Source organism: Triticum urartu, chromosome 6, assembly GCF_003073215.2.
Source record: "Triticum urartu cultivar G1812 chromosome 6, Tu2.1, whole genome shotgun sequence".
Lineage (NCBI taxonomy): Eukaryota > Viridiplantae > Streptophyta > Magnoliopsida > Poales > Poaceae > Triticum > Triticum urartu.
The window spans coordinates 234455724-234468650 of NC_053027.1; the positions used below are offsets into that span (position 1 = coordinate 234455724).

At 41.7% G+C, this 12927-nt stretch overlaps 1 protein-coding gene and 1 long non-coding RNA gene across 2 annotated transcripts; both read right to left on the bottom strand.

Moving 5' to 3' along the window:
- Positions 1–2195: 2195 nt before the first annotated feature.
- LOC125512753 (vacuolar protein sorting-associated protein 20 homolog 2-like) lies at positions 2196–4991 on the bottom strand. The gene is made up of 6 exons (XM_048677846.1): positions 4757–4991; positions 3809–3961; positions 3493–3645; positions 2803–2886; positions 2497–2668; positions 2196–2399 (listed from the first exon to the last, which is right to left on the bottom strand). Exons 1-6 carry the CDS (start codon positions 4856–4858, stop codon positions 2374–2376), a joined length of 690 nt encoding a protein of 229 aa, XP_048533803.1. The 5' UTR covers positions 4859–4991; the 3' UTR covers positions 2196–2373.
- A 5454-nt stretch (positions 4992–10445) lies between these two features.
- Positions 10446–12463, bottom strand: LOC125516189. The gene is made up of 4 exons (XR_007287281.1): positions 11926–12463; positions 11735–11827; positions 11571–11648; positions 10446–10758 (listed from the first exon to the last, which is right to left on the bottom strand). It is a non-coding gene; the product is annotated as an uncharacterized LOC125516189 (long non-coding RNA).
- Between the last annotated feature and the right edge of the window lie 464 nt (positions 12464–12927).

Here is a 12927-nt window from a genome sequence, read left to right on the forward strand (position 1 = left end):
AGAACAAATATATTTGAATCTGATCAAGGGTGGTTTACGGTTGCTACATGAAAAATGTTTCCATCAACATAAAAAGATGAGCCCATCACCCCTCAATTTGGTGGACAATAATCAAGATGAATTCAAGTCACTAGGTGTTTAGGTACTATGAGTTTTAAAAAAAACTATGAAGAAAGCATTTACACTCAATAGATAATGAAGAATACTCATCCATACAAACAATCCTCACTGGTTATCTACAGCATGTTCAAAGTAATAACATACTTCCTCTGTCCCAAAATAAGTGTGTCAACTTTGTACCAACTTTGTATCAACTTTAAATTGGTACAAAAATTGACACACTTATTTTGGGACGGAGGGGATGACAAGAACAAATATTGTTAGGAGACACAATCCAACTTAAATTTGGGTCTCAAGATAATTTGAGTACAAGATTATTTGATTGACTAGATAAATGTGATCCAGTCCATTGTGCAGGCATGGACCTAGACATACGTAGAATTTCAAAAACGTGTGCAGCTTCATAGAAGTTTAATCGCTTAACAGCTAATAAAATATAATCAAAAACACTAACTCCCACACATGTGGGCATCTGACAACTTGTCCACACATATGGATTCTCGTCCAACCAATTCTGCACGAATCTTAGCGTGTTCTAACAGTTTTTGTGTGCCATGTAGGACTAAACTGATGTGTGGGCATTCATCCGGTCGCCCACACGTTCTTTTTCACCACACGGGGGGCTGGTGTGTAGGCGTTTAACAATTTGCCCACACACCAGTTTTCACGCACGCAGAGGGGGCTGGTCTATCGGCGTTTATCACTTCGCCCACACGCCCATCTCCTCGCCCACATCCAAAGATGGCAGTTGCCATGTGTTTCTGCAGGTTACATGACAACTGTCATAGCTTTGCTTCTAAGCAGATGGCAACTCTCTTTTTACCCGAATTGCCATGTGTTTTTGCATGGTACATGGCAACTGCCCTAGCGTGCACGTAAGTAGATGACAACTCTTTCTCTTTACATGGCAACTGCCCTAGCGTGCTTGTAAGCACACGGCAACTCTCTCTTTTACCCGAACATGTTCTTTTGCCATGTCTTTTTGTAGTGCTACACGGCAACTGCCTAGTGTTAGTGGGTGGCAACTCCTAAAGTTTTGAAATCATGGCAACTGCAGTTGAGCAACCATGACAACTGTAGTTGTCCGACATGGCAACCGAAATTCAGCGACATGACAACTACAGTTAAACGAACATGGACGAGGGTCTGGACCATGGCAACTGCGGGAAGCGCGGTGACTGTCACGCGGGGCGTGCGGGACCACGAGGTACGAGGCCTGACGTACGGGCGTGTGGGCGTTATCTATTTCGCCCACACGCACGCGTGTGAAAGGGATCAGGAGAAAAAAAGAGATGTGTGGGCATTACTTGTTTTGCCCACACGTAGGTGTGTAGGCTGTTCCTCTTATACATCACACAAAATGTGTGGGCAGACCCCCTAACGCCCACACGTGTGGCACTTATCGGCGTCCAATATAATTGTCAATGTTGTTTTCTATAACTTGTACTGACATGCTGTTAAAATAGTTAAAATAGCATGCTGAAAACCTTTCAGTGCCACATCCATTCTACAAAATAATCGGTTACTCAACACGGTACTTGAGCATTCCTTATATAAACTCTGGCATACCATCATTTTTTGTTCAATTTGCCATTTCTAGGAACACAGTACTTGTTATTGACATGCTGTTAAAATGGTTAAAATAGGAATGCAACCGTTTTTCAGCGTCAATCTCAACAGACCATTTTAACAGCAAAGATCACCAGTAGCAGCAGCAGCTACAGAACAGACTTGGCCAGCAGCGGCAACATACTGAGCCCAGCAACTACATAAATGTCTCTGCACCAAACTTGCTATGTGTAGCGGCAGAAATCTGGAAGAGCAGGTGTCAAATCAGAAATGATGAGCATGAAATGTAACTGTTTACATACCTGAGTGCAAAGTAGCCAAGTCGTGGTAAAGATCCAACCAATGAAACAGAATCCCAGTTAACAGTTAACACAATTTAATTTTAGCTGTCCAGAGGAGACAACAGGGATATGCTTGTAGCATGCTGCAAGCCCAAATCAATATACAAACGACAATCAAGAAATAACAGGACATCTGATACCATAATCGATGCTGAGACTACTAAATGTACAACAGGCACAGGTCGTCACTGCATCAATTGATAACCGAGACCAACATTTCAGATTCTGTACACAATGAAACTTATGAAATGACAAAATTAAGTAGTACAATCAAATGGCAGATATTTTACAGCTCCTGCAAACCGCAGGACTTGGAGTGCCCTGTTCAGCTCAGCTCCACCAACTATGCAGGTAGTGGCTCTTCCAAGACTGTCAATTCAGAACACATCATCAGTACACCATAAAAAGTATAAGATGCAAATGAAACAGGCTAAACTCCAAAAATAAAGGAACATGAGATCAAAACCTTTTGTTTTTTCTGGAGCTTCAGACCTCTCTGGCGCTTTAGTAGGTACATCAGGAAGCTCAATAACATCATCAATGTCTTCAGCTGGAGCTTCAGCGTAAGCCGGTGCTTTGGTTTTCTTTTCAGATTGTACTTCAGTAACGGGAGCATCGGGCAGAGACTCAAGTGCAAGCTGAAAAGAACAGACGACAATAACAATTTAGCAGAGAAACAAATCTTCATTTAAGCTCAGAACTCGGAGTTTATTATGTAGGTATTTTTCTTAAAACAAAAGGTTGAGAACTCTTGAAGCTTTTGGGGAAAAACCTCAGCTTCCAAGTTGTCAAATTCAGCCATGACAGCCTCCTCATCCTCAGCAGATAGTTGTTCACCCAGAGCGGCATTTATTTCCTGCAATCAATATCAGTTGATAAGCAAGGCAAAAAAGGTTACAGGCATTGGCGTTGGGGGCATATACTGCAACAGATGGTAAGATCACGAGAAGGAACTGATGAAAACTGGATTCAAATATAAATAACTCCGATAATAGAAATAGAAGGGAGCTCATCAAAATCAGATGAAAAAAAATACGGGAATTGATTAATAAGTACAAAGACATCAATAATACAATATAACAGATGATAAATTGATTCTTGTATTAGCTACTTGTATAAGTCACAATTTCAGAAGCATTATACTATGTAGAACTGTTCATGTTTAAGTTGCAGACCACAGAGCTAATTATATATATTTACATGGTGTAAGAACGAAATCAGTACTGATTTTCAGGCAACTATCACATAGTCCAAATGATGTACATGGTTTAACTAGTTCCACACAAGTACATGAAAAGAGCTTTTACAGAGATCCGAGGTGCCACTTTACGTATTAAGCGTCAACTAAGGATGTTGTAAGAAAAATATATACAATGACTTCAAATAAGATGGAAGGACCTCACATGGATAAAAGCATTATAAATGTAGTAACCAGTGGACTGGAAAAGTTTATTGAACTTACATCCTGATAAGCCTTGGCCTCAGCTGTGTCATCCATTAACTTTTGGACATCGTCGATGTTAATCTCACTCTGTATAGACTTAAGGGCAGCATTTCCAGTCTTTAGGCTTTCCAATACAGCTTTTTGCTTGCTTGCTAGTTCAATATCTGTCAGCTTCAACAAGAGAACAGAAAACAGACTGTCAAATTATCGATCAAAACTAAAGAGACTTAATGCTGGTCAGATTCACTTATGTAAAGCAGAAATACAGACCTTCTGCTCTATACATGAACATGCAATTCATTAGGAGCCAGAATTTATCGAGTAAACTACTAACCTGCTGTTCGACATTCATTTGCCATGTATCAACTTGTTTCAGGAGCTCTTCCTGGGATTTCTTCTTCTTCAGTGCAATCAAAGCTCTGTCTCTCTTCTTTTGCTGAACCAACTGGCGTGCAGCTTCCTTTTCTGCTTCGATCACCTTCTCAAGCTGGAAGAAAGAAAAGTAAAACACACATAAACAGAACCATTACCATCTTAATTGTAAGTAGAAACATCATTCCAGTGATTTAATGCAAGACACGCTCATTAGTTCAGTTAGAATATTTGAACAGTTCATCACAACACGACAAGTTATACCCACCTAAAGGTATTGAAACCCGATGGCGAAATAATTTCTTCGCACAACATGCTAGTACAGAAATCAGATAGTTTGCTGGTTTGCACCAGCAAACGACTCCCATACCGCTAGCGCTGATAGATCAAGATAACGGCAGCACACCAAAGCATGCACTACAAGCCAGTCTGGTTTTCGCAATATGCTCTGGAAAGTAATATCCTCATTTGATAACATGAATGTGCAGTTCTCGCTTACATTCACCTTAATACTACATTATAATCCGACCCAAAACCTATACTCTTGTCCTGATGACACTGCCAGACATTCTAAATCCGGATCACTACTGTCAACCCAAAATGGCAAACAACAAACCACACCAGAACTGGGCCCTCCTGACAAAACTAACAAGGTGGAAAAAGCTCGTACCCATTCAGTTATAGACACAACGTTATGCAAAAACCTAATCCCAACTGCGGCCGCACTCGCGTAATGAGCGGTATTGGCACCAAACCTGGTATTATCTAGTCCCGGGGGCAAAATTGGAGATCGATAAACTACCAGAATCGAATCTCAATGATCACGATTACAAACTAGAACAATTAGATGGTATAGTAGGACGGGGGTGGGAAACAGATGATCGGATCGGGCAGGGCGGGAGCAGGGGACCTGCTGCTGGAACTGCGCGAGCTTGCGGCGCTGCGTCTTGAGGGCGAGGATGGCCTTGTCGACCTCCGTGATCTTAGGCTTCTTCACGAACACGTTCCCCATCTTTCTCTCCCCGCGTATACCCCTCGCGAGCAAGGTGTCGCCGGCGGCGGGAGAGGAAGGAAGAGGGAGAGGGGAAGGTGGACTGCGGGAGGAGACGCGGTCACGGCATCACAGTTCATGGGTAGGGTCCGGGAGAATTAGGATCGGGTTCATAACCCGTTACCACTTTTTTCCCATGGGAAAGACCCATTACCATGTACCAACAGCTCGACCCGTTTTTCTAAAAAAAATACTCCCTCCGAATATAAGAGCATTTAGGTCACTACTAGCAAACATTGTTAGAATTATGTGTCCTGCAACTATATTCAAATGATTTGGAATTGTTAATATTTGGAATACCTTATTATGGAATTATACATGTTTTTATACATGGAATTGCTTTACATGTTTATCATGAAATTGTTACTTGCTGAAATGTACTTAAGTAATATATGCTTAAGGAAGCCGGTCGATTATCGGTGGAATACAATATAGTAGTTATATTGGAAAGATTAACCGGGTACACTGATAATTGGAAGGAGCTAAATCGTATAGTTAGATTACAGCCCTAATGTTAATCTATATAATTAGAGGATTTACACTCTATTATGGCGCGTTGCTCACAAGCGCGTGCTCCAGAGACATAACGGGTAGAGAATCCGTTAACAGACAAATATGATTGTGGTTGGTAATTTGATCTGGACTTTATCCTGGAAACGAGTGGAAAAAAAATTAGGAATCTTATATCTGTATAAAAGGTGAACTCTTTAGAAAAACAATATAAAAAGGTCCCTATCCTCTAGCCTCATATATACGATTTATGAGCGGCACCACGGATAAGCGCAGAGGAATAGGGAGTAGACTAAAATCCTAAATTTCTTACATTGGTATCTTGAGCAAGGTTTAGGTCACGCCGCCGCCGTGATCCTAGCCGATCCACCAGGACCGAACTCTGCCACCGGATCAAACTCTGCTCCTCCAGATCGCTCGGGATCCTCCTCATCGCACGACTCTAGGGCTGACGCCGATCGGGCGCTGCTAGCCAGCTTGCGCTCGCGCCATGCTGATTACACCAAGTTGTTGGAGGCTTCGTATGATCCAGAATAGTCAAAGCAAAGTTCGCGTCGTCTGCTAGTGCGTGCCTCAATCATGTACCCAACCCATATACGAGGCACACCATGCAAGATTCTCCCGTGAAGGAAATTAACTCTCTTTGTGAATCGTAAGATTTTTTCTTGATTGGGTTCTCGGAGCCGCCGCTCCAAGTCCACTCCGTCGACTCCGCGTCGTTCCGCGCCGAGTCGAGCTGGACTACCGCCGGTGACCTCCGCATCGACGAGTTTGCCACCAGGTCGCCACTAGACCTTCGCGTCGTTGGGTTCGCTACTCCGTGTCAGTGTCGCTGAGATGCGCCCGACGCGACCCGACTGCACCACTGGCTTGAGGTCCTGGCCAGGAAATTCCGCTGCGTTCGGCGGCCTGTTGACAACCAAAGACGTGGACCAGCTTGCCATCCTACCGCTGCCTGTACGTGACTATGTGTCGCCTGGATGGTTTCGTTGCATCCCATCGGACAAACGACGACCGGTTGACTTTTGCCATAACCGACACTGCATGCCGCTTCTTCTCTGAACGGCCACTTCGCAAGGATAGCTGAAGGAAAAAAGAAACTACTTTTGCTTCTACTGCTTCAACACGAAGGCGTGTAGTACTTTGGTATATGCAGGAAGGCAAATAATACAAAAGTGGAACGAACTTTTGCAAGCAACGGCCAGCTTGCCGGAAGGACTACACGCACCAAACGCATCCATGGTTTCAATCATTTTATTTGATCACTGATCATTGATTAATTTTTTTCTCAGATCTATTGCATGCAATTCATGACAAGGAGATGATATTTACTCCTCAGAAGAATACTAGTCCGTACAAAAAAAGAAATCCAAGGACCTTAGATCATGAGTGCCCGGATGGGCTGGCAATTACTCCAGCGAAAAGATAGCATGGAAATTATGCACATCTAGAAAAAATCTTATTACTCAGCATCACTTGTTTGTGGAGGAAGTTGGGATTCAGTCTGTGGACAAGGAAATTTCTCTTCATTTGTTGGTATGTCTGATGATAATATTTGCACTACATTTATTTATTCAGAGATATTTTTTCATGTAGCTCGATTGTGGCTATGTCTCATATTGCTGGAATGCAATAGCAATTTTGTTCACATGGTAACAGTTCCAAAGGAAATTTTATATATATATATATATATATATATATATATATATATATATATGCTTTGTCATTGCTGCTAAATCTTATACACTTTGGAATTGGAAATTTTGCCATGAAACTCCCTTGTGGAGGAAAGGTATTATTGCTATTAAACACTCTGTGAAACTTCAGTAAGAACGGATTTGCTTTATTGTTATATCTTGGAATCTATTGATTATGACATACTGTTTGGAAAAGGATGAATGGAAATATTGCTCAATAGTTAAATTAGTGCAGTATGGATTTTCACACAATGATCTATCTTTCTTGATGTCCATTGGAAGTTTGCAAACCATACTGTTTATATTTTGCGAAGATAACTCCATATGGAGGAATATCGACAATGGGAACACATGCTTGGAATCTTATTATCTACATCATCGTCACATATCTTGGAACTGGATCAAGAGGCTTGTTGATTCTGGAATTTTGAACTCTAGTGGGAGGACTATGGTACATGTGAAGCATATTTTTTTAATACACCTTGTTTATTAAGGTGGAAGGAGATGAAAGGGCTTCACATTTGTTTTTTTATACTTATGATATTTCTTTGGACATCCCCACTAGAGGTCAGATTATTTATTTCATCCCACTCTTCGATGATTACACTTTTATATGGTTATGTTTATCATTTATTATACAAGTCAAAAGGTTTTATTGTGTTGGTCACATGTTATACTGAAGTGGAAAATTAGCTGATTAAATAATATCATAGTTTTAACAACTGATTGGTGGGGGAAGTACACTTCAGGAATATATTGTTTGATGTAGAGAGCATGGAACAATTCACCATTGTAATATACCATACACTCCACAATTGAATGGAGGAATTGAATGTCTTGTATACTCCCTTGTTTCTTTGGAAGCATTGCATACTGTCATTTGTTGATATCATTCTCCATCTACTACAATCGGTTGACTGGAAGGAAATCTTCTATTTTGGCATGAAATTCTCAGTTATTACAAAGCGCACACCAGGATTTTTTTTTCATGGTTATTCTAGTGGATCAAAGGGTGTTTCCTTTGTTACCCGGAAAAGGAAAACGAGTGGAAAGTAGGAACACAATTATTTGTATGATCAAGGGTGGAATTATTGACAATCATACTGGAATATAATCTTGACCCCAAAGAAACTACAAGTGACACTCCAAACATGACATGCTTAGGATAAGTGGGAGGAATTAGCTCGGAATATCATGTTTGGATAATAGTTGTATGTTGTTGGGGCATGCCACTCTAAATTTTAGAGGAATCGCTAAATCCCTTTAAGTTTTTTTTTCAGTGTTAACTATGGGTGGAAGAATTGAGGGAAGGAATAAACTCAAATGAGGAAGAGCATAGTTTGGGAACTTAATATCATACCAAATAACTGCAAGCCTATTGTCTGGAAGTGATTTTTTAAAGGGTATTTGGCTCGCTGGAATATTATAATGTCACTCTTGTTATTCAATTATTCACACAAAGGGAAATATGCCTTGTGGAAACTCTCTCTCCTGGAATTTTGGGAAAAAGGAACTAAAGAGATGGTTTGCTAATTGAGTATATTAATGTATGGTCTTATAACAAGCTTCACAACAATGGAATAGCAGGTCATATGGTTTTCTAAATGAAGCAAGACGGTCATCTACAAATGTAAGTGTAAAGTATTTTGCATTATTATTGTATATGTTAATATTGTTTTGTTGTTTGCAATGATATAGTCACATTGATGGAAGTGAAAGCTTGGTCATCTTTTAACTTTCATATGAAAGGAACATTTTAAACATCCTATGTTTTACGATTGGAAATACATAGAAAATATTTTGAAATGTTTCTCTATGGAAAAATGCAAATCTGTTAAAATACCTTTGATAAAGGGAATCATACTCAGTGAGGAATTATATTTGAACTACTGAGAAAAGTGGAATAATAAATGATACTGGAACTCGTATGTATCTTCATTATGTTATCATAACTTAGCTTTCGGAATTTATGCTGCATTCAAGCAGTGGAAGGAAAGACGAGCATCTAAGGGAATCTCACACATCATATAAGATTGTGGAAAGTGCATCACAACCTGTCGCTTCTTTTGAAATTTATATTAAAGGTAAACACATCGAGGAAGCTATTATTGTATCTACGAGATGAGAAATAAGTCCAGGAACGCATATCCTTTTTTTGTGAAGTACTAATATGGTGCAGGTTCACTGACCGAAGTCAGGAATTTCTTTCAAAACATGGTTGCTTATGGAGTTTCATTTACTGATTGGATTTGATATTTATGTGGTTTTGGAAATTTTATTCTACATGGTTATCATATATTTGACTCAATGTGGAATTAATCATATTATTGATATATGTGATGGAAAACAATTGATGCGGAATTTCACTTGAGGAACAAAATACTCGAGGTGCCTATAAAGGCGGAGTTACACTCGAGGAAATAATACTCGAGGCACCGAGGACAGCTATGCTGGAATAATTAGGCGAAAACTAAAGGTCTCTAGTGATCTTAAGAGTCACAGCAAGGAAACATACTGAGGGAAGGTATCACTATATATTTCTTTGGATTTTCAACATAGTGTTACCCTGGTTGCTGACCCCCTGACTAAGCCTATTAGTCATGAGGTATTTGGTAAGCATGTTAAGACTATGGGGTTACGAATATTTGAATGATCGTTTTGGACAAGTGGGAGATGTTGGAATTATGTGTCCTGCAACTATATTCAAATGACTTGGAATTATTAATATTTGGAATACCTCATTATGGAATTATACATGTTTTTATACATGGAATTGCTTTACATGTTTATCATGGAATTGTTACTTGATGGAATGTACTTAAGTAATATATGCTTAAGGAAGCTGGTCGATTATCAGTGGAATACAATATAGTAGTTATATTGGAAAGACTACCCGGGTACACTGATGATTGGAAGGAGCTAGATCGTATAGTTAGATTACAGCCCTAATGTTGATCTACATAATTAGAGGAATTTACACTCTATTATGGCGCGTTGCTCACAAGCGCGTGCTCCAGGGACATAACGGGTAGAATCCGTTAACAGAGAAATATGATCGTGGTTGGTAATTTGATCTGGACTCTATCCCGGAAACTAGTGGAAAAAAAATTAGGAATCTTATATCTGTATAAGAGGTGGACTCTTTGGAAAAACAATATAAGAAGGTCCCTACCCCCTAGTCTCAGATATGCGATTTGTGAGCGGCACCACGGATAAGTGCAGAGGAATAGGGAGTAGACTAAAACCCTAAATTTCTTACAAACATGCCCACGCGTTGCAACGGAAGAGAAAAATATACACTACATTGATCAATTATCAAAGAGTGTCTGATTAAATGATCATTGATTCTACTTAGCAGGCTTCAATCCAATACATTTACAAGTTTCATAGCAATTTTGGGCAAAAAAATGTTTAGCCAACTCAAACAATGCATATAATACCGACATCTTAATATACTATAACTATTGATAAAACTACTCACGGATTAAATTGCACCCAGTCTTTTATCAGTACTGTCTTCAAGCTTGAGAAGTGCCTTGCTACTGTCCGGTGCATGAAAATATTGACCAAATACGGTCCTCACATGGGTCTCCCTTCTACATAAACAGCTAGCCAGCGTGCCATGTGGGTGTAAAGTTGCCGCGTGGGTCTCACCTGTTAGTAAGGGAGCAAGAAATATGAGTGTAAAATAAATTGGGCAACGGGTTTTCAAACCTCAGAATCCAGGTGTATCAGAGGTGCATGCATTCCTCATACTGCCCTACCTGGTAGAAAGTTTGCACACCAGTGCTCTTTCATGTTCTATAGAGGCAAAACGTTCAAAATATTGCATCTCTGACTCTGAGTGCAACAAAATTAGCATATGCCTTGTGCTGAAGTCTCTTGTTTATGAGTGTGGCTGAAAGTATTACCTTGAGCACTGTAGTTTATCCAGATTCAGGCATATGTATCTCGCACTCTCTACCACCTAGGTCCAATGTGTATTGCGAAAGCACCATGTGTATGTGTAGGGAGATTGTGTTAAGACAAATTAAAAAGCACACGGCTATATCAAGATGAAGAAAGTACGTGAACTGTACCATATTTCTATTGCGTGGAGACTGGAGGGTTGGGTCAATTTGCTATGAATATAGTCAAAAGGGCTAATATTTGTGTATAATTTCCACTGAATTCATCTTAAGCTAAAGCTTCCTGATACTAATTTAGGAGACAGTTTGTAATAAACATATTAATTATTTCTACATTCAGGTGCTTGAGCAACACTTGCATCTGGTACCGAAACACCGAGGCCAATTCTTCCATCAAACTTAGGACGAGTATAGATATATGATTTGGAGTCGATGTTGTTTATTTTTCCTCTCCCAGCCGCATGTACACCATGTTGGTTTCTTAAGCATCAGCTGTACAGATATATAATCCGTTTCACCCCTTTTGAATCGGATTTCAGCAAAATGAGATGAGATTACCTTCTCCACCTTCTCCAGCGTAATCTTCTCCATCTGATGAGTCTCTATCTCTTTGCTCGTTGCTGTCAGTTCTGCAAACTGAATACTGGAGAGTACATGAAACCGAAAGAAGAGAAGGATCAAGGATGTACGCACATGTTCCCTAAGTAGCGTCTCTGCCTTACCGCCGGCAAAGAAGAATCCCTGGTCCTCCCTGTCTTTCACTTGCGTCCGGGTCCCTCTTTCCCCAAGTTCACACATGCATCCGGCCGTTTTACCTATCATCAGTTTACAGAGAATGCAGCATCCGTTTTATCTATGGATTTATAGAGAATGGCACCCAGAGGATAGAATTGGATTTGGGGGCAACATCCACCTTATCATCTTCTCCATGGGCGACATCCGCCGGCCATCAGGGGCTAAGACACAGAGGCCCTCATTGTTTCCGCCTCCAGCTTCTACTGCGACCAGAGGGCCTCCTTGGCTCGGGACGGCCCGCCCTCCTTGAATTGTGTCGCTGGACTCTGACCCCGACCAGAGTTCATGCTGCCGTACTGCTACCCGACGGCCTCCTCGGCCTCGAACCAGCAGTCTTGCGCCACCTCACCTGGTAGTCACCGGATCGGAGTCGTGCGAGCGGTCGCGGCTCCCATGGTTTCTTAGCGCGAGGAGTCGCCTACGACAGCCATTGGAGGTCAGGGAGTTTAAAGAGTTTCGGCAAGTCGCCTTCAGCATCCACCACGGTACATCCCGTGCCACTGTCACTGTGGCGGCTTGGTACCTACACACCACCCGCATCGCCTCCTCTTGCGGAAGGTGCGGTTCACTCCGCGCCGGCAGCGGTGCCTCTTCCTCCACTGCCCACACCACACACACGCAGCCGCGGCCACCTCCAAGAGTGGCTTCGCCCCCTCGTGCGTCATGCTCCGCGGTTGCACTCATGAACCTTCCCAAGGTCTCCTCTCCATGAAAATGGTAATTTTCCTCAGTAGGTCGAGCTACATGCAACCTCTTATTTCCAGATCAGATCCGTCAGGAGTGCCCGACCTTTTTGGGATGATGCTGGAAGATTAGGAGCGGCGAGGCTGGCTTCCTAGATCGGTGTGCTTTCGCGGCGTTGCCACGCGGATGACGATGTTGTGGTGTGTGCTCGATGGAGGAAAGGATATGTGACGACGGTGATGGCATGGTAATGACTGGTCTGGCATTGGTGTCGGCCGTTGTTACAGACTTGCAGTCTGGGGAGGCCAAGATCTCATGGCTGGGTAGAACCATAGGAGGGGAGGGTGATGGTGTCCATGGCGGTCGCCGGTGTTCTGACGCTCTCAGAAGGCTTGGATGAATTGTACCATACGATTGGCCTTGCCCTCCTCCTACG

What these genes read in the sequence shown, in the direction of transcription:
- LOC125512753 (XM_048677846.1), bottom strand. Translation starts at nt 4,858, where the DNA reads ATGGGGAACGTGTTCGTGAAGAAGCCTAAGATCACGGAGGTCGACAAG. An exon ending in TCGCGCAGTTCCAGCAGCAG is followed by an intron (nt 3,962 to 4,756) that starts GTCCCCTGCTCC and finishes TCTTTCTTCCAG; the next exon opens with CTTGAGAAGGTGATCGAAGC. An exon ending in AGGCCAAGGCTTATCAGGAT is followed by an intron (nt 2,887 to 3,492) that starts GTAAGTTCAATA and finishes TATTGATTGCAG; the next exon opens with GAAATAAATGCCGCTCTGGG.